The sequence below is a fragment of the Lissotriton helveticus genome, chromosome 5_1 (genome assembly GCF_964261635.1).
Source record: "Lissotriton helveticus chromosome 5_1, aLisHel1.1, whole genome shotgun sequence".
Classification (NCBI taxonomy): domain Eukaryota; kingdom Metazoa; phylum Chordata; class Amphibia; order Caudata; family Salamandridae; genus Lissotriton; species Lissotriton helveticus.
In genome coordinates this window covers 609,447,047-609,468,982 of record NC_136065.1, presented here as the reverse complement: position 1 = coordinate 609,468,982, position 21,936 = coordinate 609,447,047, and the positions used below count along the sequence as shown (strand labels likewise).

At 43.9% G+C, this 21,936-nt stretch overlaps 1 protein-coding gene across 1 annotated transcript in view; it reads right to left on the bottom strand.

Annotated features, from left to right (window-relative positions):
• The window catches only part of LOC144754773 (ubiquitin-conjugating enzyme E2 D2-like), a 67,109-nt gene that overhangs the window by 8,489 nt on the left and 36,684 nt on the right, over positions 1–21,936 (bottom strand). The window contains exon 4 of the mRNA XM_078642972.1: positions 9,882–9,959. Coding sequence (XP_078499098.1) covers positions 9,882–9,959 — 78 coding nt within the window. The remainder of the gene's footprint in view (positions 1–9,881; positions 9,960–21,936) is intronic.

Sequence of the window (21,936 nt, the reverse complement as noted above, 5' to 3'; positions counted from 1 at the left end):
CAAGAATCTTGGCTGGCGCTGGAAGCAAGGAAATGGGATGAACTTTTAAGGTCCTCCAGGTTTGCATTCTATTTTTTTGTAGCTAAGCACCAATTGCTTCCCTTCAGATGGAGGGAAAGACTAAACTGCAGAACATGTTCTGCAGGAAGTCTGCGACTGGTTCCAGAGGCAGTTGAAGTATTTTACAAGAAAAGGCTTCCGATGGCGATCCCATTTTAAATACTCCGCAGCAATTCCTTAGTTTGATTTAAGGAAATAATGGAAATGCAGTAAGTTGATTGAGCTGAATGCATGGCATGTCTGTTTCGGGAAAAGTTGCATTATCTATAGGTAACTTAATCTCAATAAATACTCAGAATTTGGGCCCACAAGATCTAGAGTACAGGTGATACCATGCAGTGCAATGACTGCCAGTCCACCTCCCATTCGACCCTGGCAGTAAAGTCTTAAAATTAAATAACCTGGCGGGATGGCATCCACCAGGTAGTGGCCAGAGTCCTCTCTAGCCAATGTTTCAGTTATGAAAAGACAGTACACGACTAGGATTGGAATCAAATCGTGCATTTCAATCTTGTATTTTATGAGACACCAAGTAGAGCTGCAGTGAGCACTTTCTGGCTACAGGCTCCAAGACTAGTGGTTTTGACCAGAAGTATATTTTTCACAAGTCTGAAAGAAGAGACCATAGGACCATCACAAACGTTCAAGTGGAAATCGCAGCAAAGGCAATGCTTGGCTTTATTACAGACATCCAGTGTAGACTCATCAGCCAATTTTGAGCCCTGGTACTGAAGGTCCATGAGTTGGGCATGGGAGTTCAACCTCACCATAGCCAAACTCTGAACCAACAGCATCCCGGGCAACGTCCAGGCGCAGACAGGCTTGCCTTTGGCGAGCTGCCATGTACCTTAAATAGGCACAGAGTGAGGGAACAGGGTAATCAGTACAAAACTAGACTGCAGACCAACAAAAAGGGCAGTGCGGTACCGAACAAATAGGAAGTAGGGAAGTAACACTTCCCGAGCAGCACCGGCACCCTTGCCACACAAACAGCATAAAGCGTTAGCCGACCGAAGGTTATCAGCCAAAGAAAAAAAAACGAGAAAGGTCCCCCCCCCCCCCCAACACCGAACAGCGATCGCAAAATGCAACAAAAAAAAATTAGGTAACGCAGCAATTTAAAAACAATCACTCTGTCCAGGGAGCCGGGATCGCCTGCACTGGCCTGCACCTTGTGCAGTGTGAGGGAACAGAGTAATCAGTAAAAAAACTAGCTCGCAGTCCGACAAAATGGTGGTGTGGTCCTCAGCAAACAGGAAGTAGGGAAGGAACACTTCCTGAGCAGCGCCAGCACCATCTCCACACAAACAGCAAAAAACTGGGCTGGACCGGAGGGTATCAGCCAAAGAAACAAATAAAAGGAAAGTCCCCTCAGCCAACACCGACCCCAAAAATACAGCTATAAATAGGCAATGCATCAATGTAAAAACAATTACTCTGTCCTAGATCCTTCAAATGGGAGGCGCAGGGTGGCAGTGGCACAGTTAGCTGTCGAAAAGTTTCCTGCTAAATATATTCAAATAATTCCACAATGTGCACACCAGGCCGATAATCTGCTATCTCAGGTAAAAAATCAAGCTTGAATGTCTGCCAACCTTGTTTGCATAGACAGTTCTGTTAAAATGATACATTGGCAGGATTGATACCTTACGACATTGGTTCTTGAGCTTTTGAGTCCTGTGGACCCCCACCTAATCATTACTGGAATTCGTGGACCACCGCTGAATTATTGAAATCGTGGGACCACCATATTCATTATTGAAAGTACGGGACTGCGGCTTAGGCAATTCTGGTTATATGAACCTCAGAAAATACAGGAACAAGTTTTTATCAAACAAATACACAAATTAATAACTAAATCTAAATTTAATCCCGTTAGATTTGGGGGTCTCTAGTTGGCACAAGTAGGTACTTGTGACAAAAAGGGACCCATCCCTCTAGTCAGGGTAAGGGGGTACACTCCTAAAATAACCCCTGCTCACCCCTTTGGTAGCTTGGCACGAGCAGACAGGCTTATCTCAGAGGCTGTGTGTAAAGCATTTGTGACCACATACAGTAACCAAGTGACAACACTACAGATGGACACCACACAGGTTTTATATCAAAAATAAGTATTCTTTATATAGACTTATCACAAGACCACAAATGACAAAAATCCACAATACTGTATTTAAAAAGTTAGTTTTAGCTTAGTTCGGTTCTTAAAATGGGACACTTCAAGTCAATGTACCTTGCGATGGGTTGCGCTTCCACAACAAAAGTGTTACAGCGATGGAGATGCGGCAAAGGTCTGGTGCAAAGAAATAAAGACGTGAAGATCTTTCAGATGCGGCACGCTTCTCTGATGTTGAGAAGTCTCGGCTCGATGTGTCAGCTGCTGCGGCGACACCCTTGTTCAGAGATGCGATGACAGCAGCTCAGACGGCGGCACGCTTCTCCGTGGATGCGAGGCGCTTTTCTTGATGCGGTGCAATGCGTCAGCTACAGCGGCGAGATCCTTGTTCAGAGATGCGATGACAGCAGCTCAGACGGCGGCACGCTTCTCCGTGGATGCGAGGCGCTTTTCTTGATGCGGTGCAATGCGTCAGCTACAGCGGCGACATCCTTGTTCAGAAATGCGACAGCAGCGACTGAGACAGCGCCCTGCTTTTCCTTCGGTGCGAGACGCTTCTCTCGGTGCGGTGCAATGAGTCAGGTACAGTGGCAACATCCTTGTTCAGAAATGCGACGGCAGCGGCAACCCGCTTCTTCGGTAGGAGATGCTTTTCTTGATGCGGTGCAATGTATCAGCTACAGCGGCGACACTCTTGTTCAGAGATGCGACTGCAGCGGCTGCGACACGCTTCTTTCTCTTGAGTCGCGCTTCCAGCTCCTTGCGACACGCAGTCCCTCAGAAGGCCCAAAACACCAGCAGGCACTTCCCAAGGAACTCTGGGGAGCTGGAGGTTGAAGTCTGTTGTCCCTGAGACTTCAGCTGGAGGCACGCTCTGTTCCAAGCCCTTGGAGATCCTTACAAGTTGAGGAAAGTACACAAAGTCCCTTTCTCCTCTCTTTGGCAGTCAGGCAACCACTGCAGGCCAATCCCCCAAGCAACACTTCAGCTTAGGGATAGTTTCTCCTCAGTTTCTTCAGGTTCCTCTCCTCATTAAAGGTTTCTTCTTGTTGTCCAAAAGTGATCTAATTTCTTGGGCTCAGGGTCCCAATATTTATACCCCAAAATACTTTGCCCTCTGAAGGCAGAGGGGCCTTTGCCCAGTCCAAACCAGTTCTGGAGCACTCTGTTGACAGGACTACTTTCCTTTCACAGTGCAGGGCAGAAACATCAGACCCCCACAGGAGGTGGAGCCAGCATTGTGGAGGAACGCACTGCCTTGGATCACTGTTGACCCGATTCCTTCTCTTCTTTCACTGTGCAAGGCAGAGACATCAGCCGCACCCCAGGAGGGGGAGCCAGCATTGTGGAGGGAAGGCACAGCCCTTTTCAGATCCCAGGTGCAACTCTTCCCACCTATCTACACGCAGATCTCTCTATTCACCACTGGGCTGACTCCTTCTGTCTCCAGGAATCCCCCAGCCCTGTCACTCAAAAACACCAGACAAGGAATACATAACCTAGCAGAGGCAGGCTTGGATAACTAGACAAGAAAATACCTACTTGCTAAAAGTGGTATTTTCAAACACAATGTTAAAATCAACTTCACTAAAAGATGCATTTTATCATTCTGAGTCCAGGCATACTAAACTAGAATTTTTACCATGTTCTGAGTCAGTTAGGATTATAAAATGTAATAATCTAACTGCCCATTCTGGCCTATGGAGATCAGGAAGCCTTGCAATAGTGAAAAACGAAAATGGCTGTAATTCACGATTAAGACATGCCACACACACCAGGGCATGTGTTACCTCATACTTACAATGCACCCTGCCCTTGGGCCTACGATAGGGGTGTCTGATATAAAGAAAAGGGAAGGTTTAGGGACTGGCAAGTGGCTACACGTGCTCATTCAACATGGCAGTACAAGACTGCACAGAGGCTCTGCAATGGCAGACCGTAGACATAAATTTACAGGCCGCTTCTGTGGGTGGCACAACAAGTGCTGCAAGCCCTCAAGCAGCATTTGGTTTACAATCCCTGGGCACACTGTGCACTGTACTAGGGTCTGACAGGTAAACCAAACCAGTCAATCATGGAATCACCAATTCATACATTAATTTACAACAGGGAGCACTAATTCTGTGGCACTGGACAGCAGTGGCACAGTGGCCAAAGCATCTACCACCACCAAAAACACATGAGGCAACAGCAAAAATGAAAGGGAGACCCACGCCAATGGTGCCAGTTCTAACAAATCCACACAAAAAATATTTTTTAAAATCTAAATTTACATTTCGATGGGAACGTTGGGTCTTCTCAAAATTCAGTTGAGGCTACCCATCATTCATACTATATTCAGTTCAATCCATTTGCACTGCTCTCATAAATCAGTATGAGGACACCAACTTTTAGGCTCAAATTTCTTCGTATTTACAGAATGTTTTTAAATTATCAATTTAACTTCATTTATATACACTATTTAATTTTCTAAGCAGCTTAGAACCCCCAGGGGCCAACCGGACAACAGATTCATAACCGCTGACTTACTGTATTTGTTGAATCTGATATTAAAAGGAATAACTATTAAAATGTAATCAACTACTAGATATTTTCTACCCTCCGGTGGAATGTGTTCATTATCGACAGATAGCAGTTTCTAATAGATTTCTTTAAAAAATATTTTCAACCTTCAGCTGGAAAAGTTATGTAACAAGGGCAGATGTTGGAGGTCTGTGAAACAGTAATTTGGTGTGCTATGAAACTCACTCACCCATTTAGCATTCAGAAAATTAAGGATCACTACCCAAGATTATTCAGGATTAAAAAGATGTGACTTGCTGGAAGTATCTGTTCATTTATGATGTAACAGTATGGCATTGTATATGTAAAGAAGAATTTGTCTGCAGCCACGACTAGCCACTGGTTGTTTATTTCTGTAATTTATAGGGTCAGCAGACCGCCTTGACTTTTTTCATGCACTGTAATATGGAGTATTAATTTTAGGTTTAAATGTGTCAAGGTTTTATTATTGTAAATGTTTATCAATAAAATAAATTCTTTCAATTACTAATTATGTATCCTCTAAAGAGGAGAGTTTAATCAGGTACTCCAACATTAGAGCAGTTTTATCTGCCTTTGTGGCTCAAATTATTTTCGAATACATGAGGTTTCATGCATCCCCACAAACATGGGTAACATTGCTGAACCTGTTCTCCAATGTGCTGGAAATCAAGTACAGCGGAAAGTTTAATATCTCAAAAAATTTAATTAGGAAAACTTTAGTTCAAATCTAGAATGAGAAGTGCCCTATAATATGCAACATCCTCCATATAAAAGGAATGGTTTTCCCACTACTCTACAAAAGATACCAATGCAACCAAGTGCCAACAAATGTAAATTATATATAGACTGCTCCACAGGATAAGGACCATTTTCAACTAGAAATTCTCCAATGGTCTTATTTAACCCTGGTAGAGGTCATTTGGAATGTGGCAGAAACTGATATAGTTTTAGTGTGAATGTTTTTACTGCTTCATTCAATAACCAGACTTCCTTTTCCTCACTAACAGTATGTAAACAAAAAATAATATTCACATCATTAATAAACATTCCAGTACTTTAAATCCTGTCCAGTTTAAGAACCGCCTCACAGAATACAGGTCATAATCTCTGGTCATGTCAAAGAATCCATCAACAGTCTTCACATGGACGCCTCACTATTTATAGTGCAGGTTTTAGAGAATTCACAACAAAGGCACCAGAAAAAAAAATCTGTATCTAGAAACTCACCACTCCTGGCCATTGAGCACCACATGACTGCCTGCAGCAAGACATCACTCAATGCCCTCTGTATCACTCAAAAGGACATCCATGACTGAGGACCAATGCTACTTCTAACAGTATTGAATAAGGACTCTAAAATGGTCACACTCCTTGTCATCCCAGTCAGTGGAGAAAGAACTTGTCAGAACAGACACGCAAGCTCTGAAACTCTTCTGGCAAGAACAATGACCACCTTGAATTCCAGTGAGTGATAAAGACCATGTACTTCGAAATCACATAACCCTTCCTACCTTAAAACTGGTTTGTATCTGAAGGATGCTCCCAATGTCTGCTACAAACTTCTGTGATACTCCTGCAGCACACCTCCGAGCCACAAGAACGACATCCACAAACTGTATAGGTACCTTCATGATCATCCAAAAAACACTTTGGAGTCCGAGGTATGATGTACTATTTAATTGCTACAATACAATAGAATAACGGAATCCCCGTGCAAAAGAGAAGTATGCTCAGTACTACTGAGACAAGTGAAAAGAATCTTGAAATGTATTCTTTTAAATAACAGATCCATGGCCAAGCATAAATACGAGATTGAAGCACTTATTACGGACCATGCTGCTGATTTAATGTTCCTTACAGAGACCTGGGCATCTGAAGCCTCCGGACTGGAATGTAGCAGTTCCCGAAGGCTATTCTGTAGGATATGTTAACAGATCAGGGGCAACAGGAGGTGGAATTGCGATAATTCACAAATCCCATCTAAAAGTACTCTCTCTGGGGAGGCTGAAGTCCTGAGTTTTAAAGTTAAAGACAGCAATCATTTGGTATTCCCTGGTCTGCTTGTGTACAGGCCCCCCAGTCCTAGAGCCCTTTTCATTAGAGCACTTCACACATACCTAGAATCTACGTTAGACTCAATCACCTACACAATACTGGGGGATTCCAATTTTCACCTTGAAGATAATGATTCAGATTCAACCACATTAATTGACAACTTCTCAGTTTTGGTATGAATCAATTAGTCTCGAATACCACGCACGCAGCAGGACACACCCTCGATGGGATTTTTACAAATAATAATCATATAAGAATAATTTCTGTCCTACCTGTTCCCTGGTCCGATCACAAGGCCATCCTTTTTAATTTGCAACTAAAATCGTTCCACTAGCTGCCGAAGAGGTCTCTTACTTCCTGAAAAATCACGCCCCTGGAAGAAGCTTGACCCTAATCTTTTAGCTAACACACTGGCTAGGGATCCTTCACCGCTCAAACCCTACAACACTGAAATTGGGGCGATTAGATTCCATAACTGGATTAGCCATGCAGTGGAGGAGCTAGTCCCAGTGGAAATTTAAAAACCCAGAAGACGGTTTGCCACTGCCCAATGATATTCTGTAGAGGTGAAATTAATAAAACTCAAATGCCTGCGATTTGAGCGTATTTGGCGCTCGGACTACAGTCAGCATAATAAGCTGGAATATACTAAAGTCCTTCATGAATATAAGACAGTGATAGCCCAGGCTAAATCAGCCTTTTTTACAAAAAGAATTCAAGAAGCCTCTAACACTTCCAGGGAATTATTTAAAACAATCACTCACCTGGCAAAGAGCCCCCGTGACACCGTCTTTGTACCGGACCAGAACTTTGTAAAGAGTATTGCTACCTTTTTTCAACAGAAGGTTCAAACAGTCTATGATGACCTTAATATTTTAGCAGTAGGCACAACTGTTGATAACTGAGCATATAACCCCGGCTGCCTCCAACTACTCGCGCTTTCCTCTCTTAGAAGAGACACAGGTCAACGACCTACTCACACAGATGAAGTCAGGGTCCCCTTTGGACCCCTGTCCTCCTCCTGTACTGCATATGATCCCAGAGACTATAACGGCAGTCTTGACACCTCTACTAAATAAGGTTATCAGTTCGGGTGAATTTCCCATTAGTTGGAAGAAAGCCTGCATTCGGCCTATCCTCAAAAAGGAGACCCTGGATCCTACAGAACCAAAACATTATCGGCCAATATCCTGTCTGCCTCTACCAGCTAAGATTCTGGAGAAAGCCATGAATCAAGAGATAACGAGATACGTAGACCAGAACAACTTATTAGACTCCTCACAACATGGGTTTCGGCCCTGCCACTCAACGGAGTCTGCCCTAATCATGGCAACGGAGGACATACGCAGGACAATGGATGAAGGCGGCAGAACGACCCTGATCTTATTAGACTTAACAGCGGCGTTCGACACCGTAAACCACTCGGTCCTACTAAATAGATTGAGAACCTTGGGCATTACAGATACTGCTCTGGCCCTTTTAACATCCTTTCTGGATGCTCGAATTCAACAAGTACACTGGGGAGGCCTTCAATCTGATGAATTCTCCCTCCCAGGAGGTGTACCCCAAGGCTCGGCCTTATCGCCCACATAATTCAATCTATATGTCACACCTTTAGCTGCGCTAATTAAATCACATGGCCTGCTTTTAGGGTCGTACGCCGACAACACACAAATTGTAGTGTCTATCTCCCAGTCAGTAGAAGCTACAGCAGAACGTTTCAGGAACTGCCTCCTAGATGTTAAAGGTTGGATGAGCTGTAATTTCCTAAAATTGAATACGGAAAAGACCGAAGTAATAGGAGTTCGGCCTGAAACCATCTGTCTGGAGCCACCTTTGGTGGCCCCCTGAGACGGGCTCCTGCCCTATCCCAGCGGACAAGGTCAGGAATCTTGGATTTCTGCTAGACAGAAACCTTTCCTGTACGGCACAAATCAACCAGGTGACCTCAGCCTGTTTTTATACCATTAAGGTGCTCAGAAAAATTCTACCGTACATCCCGCCTACTTTAAAGAAAACAGTGATGGGAGCCCTTGTAATGTCCAGAGTGGACTATTGTAACTTACTCTACCTGGGCACTGGAGAAAAACAATTGACAAAGCTACAAGCAATTCAAAACGCGGCAGCCAGAGTCCTGCTGAACTTGCCGAAACGCCATCCCACATCCAAAGCTATACGCGAACTTCACTGGCTTCCAGTTAGGCGCAGAATTCAGTTTAACGCCCTTTGCCTGGTCCACAAATCCCTGTATGGGAAAGGACAGGACGATCTCGCCAAACTTCTCCCGCGTTATACTCCGCAGCGCACTTTGAGATCAGCCAGCCAGGATTTAGTATGTCAGCCCAGAATACGGAGAGCTCGGTGGGGTGGGAAATCTTTTTCCCACTAAAGCTCCAAGTTATGGAATACGCTGCCCCCTGCGCTTCATTCAGAAAAGTCTAAAATGAGTTTTAGGAAGGCACTGAAAACCTGCCTCTTTTCCATGCCCTAATTGCTCTACCCTGTTCTTCTGTACTATAGCGCCAAGACGCCGCGGCAATCGAGCGATTTAAAAATATTTCAGTCAGTCAGTCAATGAGCAGAAGTTAATGCTGTCTATGTAGGGGCGCTGCACAAACTAATACCCAATGAAAAACTTGAAGTCCTCCACGAAGGTGGGTACCATACAGTGTGGGCGGCATCCACATTGCATACTGCCAAGAAATTTTGCATCATTTAAGGGATGAAGCCTGTAAGCTTCAAAAATTGGCTATGTGCACCAGCTTGGTGGTATACAGAAGAAAAGGATATGCTCCTTAAACTACAACACCAAAAACACTTAAGTATGGATATCTAGGTACAGGAGTATAACAAACCAAGGTAAATGGGTCTAGGTACAGGAGTATAACAAACCAAGGTAAATGGGTCCACGTGTTCAAAGAGTTAAAGTTGTTGGAAATCTGAATAGTTATTATCCATATGCATTTAGAGTATTTCCAGCAGCCCAGTGAGCTACCATAGATTAGTTACTACACAGCAAGTGTCCAAAAGTATTGTAATTTATCACTCACTGCCATACAAAATAACAAACAGGCCATGGAGATTTCAATATTAAAAACAGCATATTTACCTTTGGAGGCTTGAATGGATAATCTGTTGGAAAGTGGATTGTAAGAAAAAAGACTCCTCCTTGGTATGGGCTATCAGTCTGAAACAAGTTTAATAGAAATTACACTTGGTTTATGACAATTTCTAATAAATTAATTAAATGTACACAATAGAAAACATTATACAGTACATATCAGAACTGCAATGGAGCCCAAGACACCAAACCCCATTACCACAAAGGCAGAGCTGTGCAAACATTTCAGTACCGTAGTGCTCGTCCATGGCAGGGTAACTCTTGTAGTGAATGTGGCTGTGATACAAAGATATTTACACTCTACAATTGAAATAAACTCCCACTACCCCTCTGCAAACCCAGCAAGATACTTCAAGGTGCTCGGATATCTGTAATACATCCAAATCTTAGTTTCCAAGGTGGCTGCCTCAGTTAACAAGATAGCTTTCTGTTCTTTCAGCCTAACAAGTGATAAATAGCCCATCTTCCTACTTTGTACCCCTCTTCCCTTCCAAACCCAATCTTCCCATCCACCTTCTCCCAGATTTACTCCCGCTAGTCTGAAGAAAGTACATGCTTTACCATCACAAAACAATTGTGATTAATGACAATGATAGCAGCAGGGTTTCAAATATTAAACCTGCGCACAATCCACCTAAACACCCCTAGCATCTATGAAACTGCAAAGCCATTGCTCACTAAACTAAAGGAACCGCATACATTCTAGTTCACTGGTCCATCCAAGCTTCTCTGCACTAAGAAACAGTTACACAACCTAGCCACATGAACAATAAGATATTGCAGTACACCCCCATTACATACACCAGCTGATGGTTGTACCATGAACCGGACTCTGTTCAAGGCGTGAATCTTCGTTTAGAAGGCTAGTGCCTCCTCAAACCATTTAGCTCTCATATTGATTCCCACTCCACTAAGCCCATCAAAATGCCCTAGTGCGCCTCCCAAAATATGGCACAAATAGCTGCCGACTGCATGTGCCAATGTTGTGCAAGTATAATACACCATGGGCCAGTAGGTGTCCTCAGCACCCAATGTGAAACGGAACCCTTCAGGCGATAGTCTGTACAACTTCCAAGCCACCTTGATGGAATGTGCTGTGCTGGCATGATCTAAACCACTTGCCCTCAGAGCAAACTTTGAAAACGTAGGAATACAGGGGGGCTGGGGGAGTCTCCTCTTTCCAAGAGGCGGCATCTTTAACTTAAGGACATATTCATCCCACTCTTGAAGGGCATTCTTGAACGTTTTTCCCCCCTGAATCCAATATACTGAGGCCCAAAAAACTCAAACGCGCTTATGCTATGCTATTAGTGCATGGCAATAGATCCAAGTCACAAAGTAGATTTTACGAGAACAAAGAGTAGCAAAACAAGCACAAACATGCATAAATGAATATAAAAAGCACTGAATAAAAACCTTAATAATCCATCACAAAAAATTGGGGACCTAGAGCACATAAACGTCCAGCATACATGGTCCACTGTTTATTCTCAAAAGAAAAGGTATGCTGATCCTAGAGGGAAGAAAGGGCAGTAGGTCCGAGAAAGTGAGCCTCTACAAGAGGAGTAGTTACTTTTTAGGTCTCGCCTAGCATTGCAGCGCACATGCGCTGCTCGCTCTGCAAGGGCTTCTTGTGATTGATTTCATTTTAGAAGTGGTGTAGGCTCCGGCCCTTTTTTCCATTGGTTTGCTTCAACCGCCATGCTAAATGCTGGCCTCCGACTGAAATTGAGGCTTATTAGTACCTCCTTGTACCGCCCTGTCTCCTTTTAGAATGGCCCACACGGACTGGATTCTTTACTTGCGGCATTACACGGGATGCTTTAGTTAGTCAGGGGGCACTATTTTCTTTAATAAATAAGGTGGGACAATGGCGGCGCTTGAATTACAGCGCGCCCACACAACACACGCGGGACAACGGCGGGAGCTACTTGCATGCAGAGCAAAGCGCATTTTAATTTAATAATTACCAACACTCCCTCTCCCCACCCAGCACTCGCAGGACAATGGTGTGCATTATTTGTATACAGATAATGGCGTGCGTTATTTGTATACAGAGAGCGCAATGCGCACTTTTACTTTAATTCAAAGCACAGTGCCCGCTTCAGGGACACCGCGCTCGTTTTTTTATTATTATTTATTTTTAACGTTAAGCCTAGCGCTTAGCTAGAATGAGCGGCCTCCTGCTCCGGAGTGCAGAGATTACCCGCAGGCATCGCAGCCAACAGGAACTGCAATCCACCCAACCAGCCCCAGAAAGATGCATGACTCGGGCATGCAGACCGGACCTTGAACCACCATCCACTGACAAGCGGCTCCCCAAAACCTCTCCCTATGCAGGATGGCGCCACAACAGCAATCACTTCTTGTTTAGTCTTGAAACGTATTACAGGTGCGTGAAGCATTCACTGCGATTCTTCATTCAGTCTATGACAGGCCTGTCTGGGTTTCTTGTTGGGCTTTAAGATAGCAGACTAGGTTAGTATTCCGGCTGCAGTGATCCCAGTGTCGTGAAGTCACGGGTTTCCACCCAGCACGCCGCCTCCTGTTCGGCGGGTAGGGAGTAAGTGAGCTCTGAGTGCAGCACATCGAGCCAGGTCTGCTCCGGGCGCCAGGAAAAAGTCTTGTTTATAATAGAGGCTGGTAATGAAAGAGTCAGACCGAAGCAAGAAATGACGCACAGCGGCCAGAGCAGGTGCTGCCCAGCTCTGAAGACACCAAGACTGAGAACTCTGCCAACTTCACACTGCCTTCCGCGCCGCTTTCTCACACTGCCCGTGGGTACGAACTCCGCAAACTCCCTTGTGTCAGCACTTCCCAGAAGTGCTTGCTCCTCGCACTGCTCCCTCGTGCCTCTTGCTCAGACTGTCCACCCATGCAAGCTTACACTGCCCACGGATGCCAGCCCTCAAATCTTTCCCACTGTGCCACCTCCTCACACTACCTGCTGGTGCTAATGTACACTGCCCACTGGTGTAAACTCCTCAAAATATTCACTTGTGCAAGCTGTTCTTCCCCGGTCTACCGGTGCCCACTTCCATAGAGCGTCATCTCTTTACATCAACACTGCCACGGGTACCAGCTCACCAACACCCGCCTATGTCTACTCACATTGCCCAGACGTGCCATTGGTGCCTCTCGTTACTCATCGTATTAGTACCAGAGCTCCCCTCTTCATTGCCGGCAATCCTGCCAGCGTCACATCCTTCACAATGCCAACTCCTAGATATCCACTAGAGACAGCCTCTGCCACACTGTTCACTGATACAAGAATCGCACCCTGCCCCCCAGTGGTGCCTTCCTACGCTGCTCACTTGTTATAGGTTTTTACTCGGACTACCGATTCCAGCATCCTGCTTTTCCCAGGTATTAAACTTGGAAGAGTTGTAAATCTCTGCTATTATCCCAGTTTAGCAGTACCCGTTTTATTTCAAAACAGTGAAAAAGATGAATTGTCCCTGCTTGACTTGACGCCTGTGTCTTTCAGTTTTCACAGAACTTTGCAGCGGGTGCATTAACCCACAGTACAATCTTACCAAGTATCATTTATTTGTTTTTAACATAAAAAGTAGTGAGGCCACACAAGCACTACATTCATAAGAGCAATTAATCACAATAAAAACTCGTAGGACATAAAAATACCCAACACATAATATAAAGAACATAAAACACTCTCATAACCTAATAAGCGGTTTTAAAATAGGTCCATTATCGCAGTCACTCCAAACAGCAAATGCAATTAACCGTGCATGCCAAGTGCTATAAGGAATTAAAATGGTATGTAGTCCCTGGTTATAGTTTAAAAAAGGCATAAAAAAACTCTTCAGGCAATATCAAATGTGTGCAGATGGCGGATTTAACTTAAAAATAATGCTTCCTCATATGTTTCACACAAGTGCATGTTCCATATTGGAGCAATATTTTCACGTCTCAGAGTCTACTAGCCAGGGCAAAGTACTCCATCCTGTATCACAACAAGACAGAACTACATCTTTGGAGCACTTTTGCTCCTACATCCTACAAGCTTTGCCCAGGGGTAACACCTAATGGAAACAAGCCACATTTAAACTTCATATAGATGCTCTGAACCAAGGTTCTTAAACTGCTTTTAAGTTATATTGCACTGGGCCTTAAATAAGATGCGATCCGTCTGCGGTGCTCATTCTACATCACTTTGATACGTTTTGGATTCCCATATCGCATTGCTCTTGGGTCTTGCATTTGTTTCTGGCTGATAAGCACACAGCTTGTCCACAGTCCCGCAACAAGCACCCCAGTACTTTCGGGGTCAAGCAGACCACACCAAGGTCATCAGGAGTTTAGCACTTTCCAGTCCTCCACCTCTGCGGCATCATCATTCAAACTGCTTTAGTTTGCCTTTACGGACACATAAACCAACATGTGAAAGGCAGGATGAGACATTTCCTCCCAGTGTTCAAAAAATGATATGTGACAGACTGGAGCGGTTTAAGAAGGCTATGATTTGCCATTCCCCTGCTACAGGTCCCACTCGCTTCGGAGTGTGTTTTGGAGGAGGCCCACCTGTCCATTCTGCTACAGGAAATGAAGGCTCTTTTGGCTAATGGGCCCATTAAGGGGGTTGCTAGCCAGGAAATCAGGATTGGCTGTTACTCTAGCTATTTCATCATACCAAAGAAGGGTGGAGGCCTGCGTACTATTTTAGATCTCTGCCTTCTAAACCTCTTAATTCAAGAAGCTCACACTGGCCCAAGTTCTGTTTGCCCTGGACCTAGGCGACTGATTGTGACTTTGTTTCTGCAGGACTCCTCATTTCATGTTCACTTCCTGCAGTTGCACAGATGCTATTTGCAGGTCAAGGTGGCCCAGGACCATTTTCAATTTTAATAATACCTTTCGGCCACACCAGTGCCCCTCTAGTATTTGCATAAGTGATGGCGGTGGTCAGTGCCCCTTTGCAGGTCAAGGATTACAGTTATTACCTTTCTGCTGCATAGCTAAAGTTATAAGAGAACTATTGACTATGCCAATGCTTGTTGGGAAATGGGGCCCTCACACACCCTTGCGGGCGTCATGCTTAGTCATCGGGCTTGCGCCTCGTCGGGCCGGCTCTGCAATGCCCGATGGGCCCCCTCAAGGGGGCTTTTTTAATCAAACATTTTTTGACAAAGCTGTGATGTGAAGTACAAATTAAGAGCGGTTTGTGTAGATCGAGGAAACGTAGGTGTCGATTTAGTGATAATTTTTAAAAAGGCTAGGCAAGTCTTAAAGCAAATTTCAATCATTGAGTATGCCTGACTTATTACTTTCCTATTACTTACTTATTAATACAATTGACTAAACACATTACTCAGTTTGATCTCCTCAACTCTCATCAATCAGGCTTCCGAGCAAATCACAGTACTGAAACTGCTATGACTCACATAATTGACGACGCCCTTCAAATCCTAGATCATAACGATACCTGCCTCCTTGATCTCTCCTCCGCATTTGACACCGTCAAACATGAGAATTTACTCGAACTATTAAACACAAGAATGGGCCTATCTGGAACTGTGCTCAAATGGTTCACGTCCTTTCTGCATAACAGGTCGCAGAAATTCAAGAGCAACAACTTGATGTCCGCGCCAAGACCTGCATCGCTAGGCGTACCACAAGGATCCTCCCTATCCCCAACTTTGTTCAACCTAGTTATGGAACCTCTCACCACCTTGCTACAAGAATCCAATGTACACTTCCACATGTATGCTGATGACACCCAACTTTATCTCAAACTACAATCACCCAAAGACATCACGCTCTTGAACTCAACGATCAGAAGCACCCAATCCTGGCTGGCCGCTAATCATCTCAAACTCAATGCCCTTAAAACAGAGTTCCTTCTGATTTCACCTCCCGCAAAGATCACTACCGCACAAATGTGGCTTAAACACCTAACGGCACTCAATGTTCAACCCACCATCGTGGACTCAGCGAAATCTTTGGGCATAACACTTGACACCAATCTCAGCATGCAGGAACACATCAACAAAGCAACTAAGGGAGCGAACTACCAAATCAACACCCTTAGGAAACTTAAACCCTTCCTGCCAGCCAAAGACTTCCAAACTGCTGTACAGTCACTAGTCATACCTCGAATAGAATACGGCAGCACCGCCCTCTGCGGTCTCCCCCTAGCTACTACGGCACACATAAGAGCCTCTTTAAACGCTGCAGCGAGACTTATCACTGGATCAAAAAAACACTCACACATTTTCCCTGACTTCAAATCCCTGAACTGGCTGCCTTTTGAAGCCAGAATACACCTGAAAATCACTTGTTTGACGCACAAGGCTGTCCACCTGAGCTCACCTAGATACCTCGCTCAGAAGCTGACGATTTCTGGAGGCTCCAGAAACACTAGAGGCACAAACAATCTTTTGCTAAAGCCTAAAAGATTCCGCAAAGAAAAAACGTATAAACGCTCTCTCAGGAATGGCTCCCAGGATTTGGAACTCACTCCCCCCTGAAACCAGGCTCATCCCCTCTACCATACTTTTCAAGAAAGAAGTAAAAGCGATCCTCGTGGCTAAATACACTTGAACCACTACTGAGGATCAACTTCAAAGACTCGATACTGATCTGTACTACTTGTTCGAACCCTTTGCATTTTTGTTCGACTTTGAAATTGACTTACTTGATTGTTTATGATATCACCTCACTGTACTTTTAACACTATTGATGTATCTATGTATATATGCTCCCCTCCTCTGTAAAGCGCTCTGATATCTGCGAAGATCTTGTTCGCGCTATATAAAACTTTCAAAATAAAAATAAATAAAATAAAAATTACAAACTTGATGTCACCAGTAGGGACAATGATCCCTAGTGACTTATAAGGTCACCATGTTTCATGCTGTGATCTAGGGCAATTGTTCAGGACCGTAAAATTTATAACCAATCTACGCAGTGTCTGGGACCAAGGATGCAACAAGTAGTGTCCAAATACTAAGTACCCTATAAGTGCACCAGCAGAATGTAAAATCACTGACCTGGGGGAGGAAGATATGAAAAGAAAGCAAAGAAGTGCCATTCAGAGCAGTCTAGTATAGTACTTGTAGAGACATGCAAATCTAGCATGCGTGAATTAGTGATTTGTAACAAGTAGTGATAGAAACCAAGTTAGACAAACATGTGACACATACATAAAAACATAGGTGGTGGTTCCAAACACTGGTCAAAAAGGGGAAAAAAACACCCACCCAATGAGGGTGATCTAATCTCCTCGAGAGAAACACTAAAATGTTAGCGTGTGGTTGGGGAGTACAATTTAGATTGAAATTTTGTAAGTGAGCTTAGGGGGAGATTAATAGCTTCCGTTCACTTGATGGAAAGCCAAAGATCCAGTACTCTCATCCCCCATTAGAGGACTTCCCCCAACGACCTAACCCTTCTAATGTGCTTCGGGAGTGTGGACTTGGAGGTGGTTGTAAGGTTTATAAACCCTCCATACGGCCCTAACTGCTGACAGATGGTCCGAATTAAGTGGTTAATTGCTGCTCAATGGTCAGCAGTGATGGGCTGGGGATTTTGGGCGCCATCTTGTAGTGGGTTAGGAGCCCATGCAGCACACCGATTGGTGCTAGCAATTAATGTGATAGGGTTGAAAATCGTTGGGGCGCTCCCATGTATGCGGCTATGTAGGTCTCCTTTCTTTCTCTAATCAAAGAGAGAGGGACCCAGCAACCAAAGGGGTTGGGTACCAACAAAGACAGTTGTCTAAAAGAGATCCCCTTTGGGTAATATCACACAAAAACACTCATTCCATACATAAAAAGATGAACAAAGAGGGAATGTAAAAATAACAAATTAGAAAAAATATATATGCAATTTATTCAAGGAAATGTTAACATACCAAACATCTACAGTATATTCAACCCTATCAGATATAATTCTAATCAATAAAGACAGTAAGGCAATTACACTAAACACACAATCAAAATTTCATAAAAATGGGAAGCAGTTTAAAGGAAGATGGATTCCTATTACAGGAGTGAGAATACAATAGTCAAAAACAGAGGTCAATACTAATTCATGTTTTGAATTTCATTCAAAGTAGTTGTCTCCATAAACTTAATGTAATATCCACTCATATGGGCATCGACGCGTTTCGGTGGGCAATCGGTTATTAGCCAACACCTTCCTCAGGAAAATTATTTCATTCCCATTTAACAAATTATTATCTTGAGTTCTGGGGCCGAAGGACCTCCTGTGTTAAAATTATTGATGTTATCGAAAGTCTGTCAATATCTCTATGACAGTGGTAGAACCCGCATTCCCTTTACAGCGAAGTGGTCATTCAGTGTTTTCAGCATTGATGGCTATAAAATATTACGTTTGTGTTTATGTGCCACGTAATTCAACAAAAAGGCCACACGCATGAGGTCCTAATCACGTCCGTATTATCGGCTCGCCTAATAGTCCCGATATACATAAAAAAGCAGTATTGCCAGCGGTCTGTATCCGTCAATATCAAGTATACGGGGCACGCGCCTCCGGTGATAGTAAATAGCACGCAGCATGAAGTTAATAGAAGAGGCAATGTAAAAAACGAATTTTTCCAGAAGAGCAGTCATACACTAACAGTTGTGAGAGAGTGTGCAACCTCTCATAGGAAATGATGCCATGAAGGAGGCTAGTGAAACCTAAGAAATCATTTCTCACAAGTTAAGGGACAAAGGATCTTAAGGTGGTTCTACGAGTTTGTGTGAATGATAACAGCCAATCAAATGCAGTAGAGAATTGACAGGGACAAACAGAGCTAACTCCCACTGAATTAGTGTAGTCCAGTATTAATCATGCAGTGTCTTTACAGAGTCTGATAACCCACAGGGTGCTGGCCAATAGCCAGAGGTAGAACGTGTGTCATGGTTACTCCCATGGTAGCAGTGTAATGTGAGTAAGGAGAACACACAATGTGTGAAATAGTATATTGCCAGATACAGATTGTAACCCGAGCTATGCAGGGGGTTAGAAGTTAACATCCCATGGAATGATAAATTACCAACAGAAATATATGCTAGTGCACCGAATTGCACATAAATCCATAATTGTACAGAGACCTACATCTCCAAGGTTTGACCGGACGTCCCCAGAACATAATACAGTATTCTAGTAATATCCCACATGTTACTACTGATGGCCTCGTAATATAGTTTTGGCCTGAAAAATCAGGATTTCCTGCTAAAAGGTATTAAGATTTCACCCACAACAAGGGCCTATTTATTTCAGTTTTTATTAAAGCCTAAGCTTTTCTAAAACAGCGCAACCCATGTAATATATTAAAACATTGGCAAGTTGGGTGAATACCTTTAGGGTGGTGAGCGGTCAGGGCAGGTATTAACTAAGAATCTTGGAGCTGTAGGAAATCGGAGTGTCCAGATGTAAGGTGGAGAACGGCTTGAATAGGCGAGCTTATAGGGCAGCCATTTGTAAGCGGAAGGGGCAGTCAACAAGCTAAAGGGAGCCAAGTTATCTTTATGGTCAAGCATTGGCCATCAACTCTTGTGCCACATCAGCAAGGCTCTTTGAGGGTAGTACAGTTCATCCAAAACAGCGAGGCCTCAGCTGTAGAACTCAACACTGGCTCTGAAGGGCCATATCTTCCATGAGCTCTTGCAAGCAGCAGTTGGTGGTAGCGCAAGTCTGGCACCACATGTCAGACTCCGACGTATCTGCATCATGTTAAAAGCAGTGTATCAATCCACGTCAAGGTTGTCCAGGTGACCCTCGTCTGAATTGGTTTCTGGTCTCGTCAAGGGATTATGGACTTTTACTTTGTGCGAATCTAGAGAGTCCAGTATTCATGGACACATTTCAAACTCTCCACACAGAAACAGAGCGCGATAGACCCACCCTAATAGGAGATCCCTCATTAGATACACATTCGGACGCCTGGATGGCCTCACTCAGCAACGCTTTGCATTATCTGCCCCGCTTCATTGAAAGACCTGCAACAAGGCCTCTACCCCCTGGTTTGCGCCAAAGCTAAAAGAATTACAAGGGCACAGTAGAAAGTTGGAACGCAGATGGAGGAAAAGCTATAAGCCAGAAAAGCTCACACTTTTCAAATCTGCTCTCAAAAACTTCCAGCAGCAAATTAAAAGAGAAAATAAATCTCACTATACTAATCTAATTAGACAGGCGGCATCCGATCAGAAAACTATTTTATTTTTTTTAATTGTCAATTCCTTTACACACCCTACAATACTCGAACACGAGATTCCACCATCACAAACTCTTTGTGATCATATTACCGACTTCTTGGATCAGAAAGTCCAAGACTTAAAGAGATTTCAAGTCAACACAGTCATGTCAAGCTATCCTTTAATACAAATCAGGTTCCCCTTTTGACCTACGCCCTCCAAAGGTACTGCATGCTATCATTGACATCAATCCTACCATTAACAAAATAATAAACTTCATTCATGCAAGCAGAAGTACCATCTAATTGGAAAATTGGAGCAGTCAAACCTCTTCAAAATTGCAATTACCGGATCCTAACACTCCTGAACCTCTGCCCCATTTCCCCTTTACCCAGCCCAAGTCCAAATAACTAAAAAACTAGTAAATACCCAACTGACAGCCTTCCTGGATAAAGCTAATATTCTACATCCAAGTCAATCAAGTTTCAGGCCTAGACATTCAACAGTCAGCACTGCTACACACCACAGAAACACTGAAATTCGCCTTGGACCAAGGGAAAAATGCAGTGATGATCTTGTTGGATCTATCTGCTACATTTGACAATGTTTCCCATGGTATTCTGGGAGACCCAATCAAATCATATGGCATTTCCCATATGTCCCTTGCCTGGCGGAAATAATTTCTAAAGAATAGGAAACAAATAGTTACCCTCGGCCACTACCAGTAAGTGGAGAAACCCTTGATCTCTGGGGACCCCAAAGCCTCTGCCCTTAGCCCAACACTCTTTAATATCTATATGGCCCCTCTGCTCAACCTGATATTTTCATTTAACATCGAAACTGTTTCCTACGCAGATGATACTCCGTTAATTCTAACATTACACAGACTCCACTGATGCAGCGTAGAATTTCCAACGCTGCCGACATCTATTGGATGCAATTCAATCACCTGAAATGCAACAGCCAAAAAACAGATCATGTTGCTTGCCAAATCAAATACCATTTTGCCTAAACAGTGGTGGTCAAATGACACTCCACCTCCGCCAAATACAATGGATGTAGTAAGGAATTTGGGAGCAAAATTCGATACCTCGCTATCCTTCCATCAGCAAGCTCTCTGTAGCCGGCGCGTTTCCACCTGATCGAGTCTCTTAAAAAGTTTTTCGATTTGCTACCAAGTGCAGCTGGAAAGACAGTTGCAGTGGCACTGATCATGTCCCAGCTAAACTACTGCAACAGCCTATATGCAGGCTCCAATGAGGCGGTCTTGAAAAAACTACAGATAGTAAGTAAAACACGCAGCAACTCGCCTGGTCCTAGACTTACCTCGAGGGTCCTCAGCGTCAGCAGTCTTGAAATCTTTACACTGGCTGCCCGTACATAAAAGAATCCTCTAAGAACTTGTTAGCCACTTACAGAGCTTTCAGATCATCAGGACCCAAGTACCTAAGAGCCAGAGTCAAACCGTATGTGACACAGCGCCTACTAAGATCGGCAAACCTGCTTGCGCCACCTAGCTTCCATCTGGCATCCAGAGGGAGCAAATTGATGGAATTCCTAGGGACCAAAGCATGGAACTCTCTACCCACCCATCTCCGACAATCTATTTTTAAGAAATCCCTGAAAACGTGGATCTTTGTAGCCCCGGACAAACTAGTGTTTTCACTCATCTGATCTGGAAGGACTTTCCGCTGCTCTCCTATCCTTTTCTTGTTTCCGCCTTAGCGCCAAGATGCTCCCCGGAGTGATAGTTTCACTCTATAAATATTTTCATTCATTCATTCAAAACCTCACTCTTGGGGGTGGGGGGGTAATCAGGGGGAGGGGTAATCAGGTGGAGGATGCAGATAATAATCCACATTTGTATAGCGCACAATCAC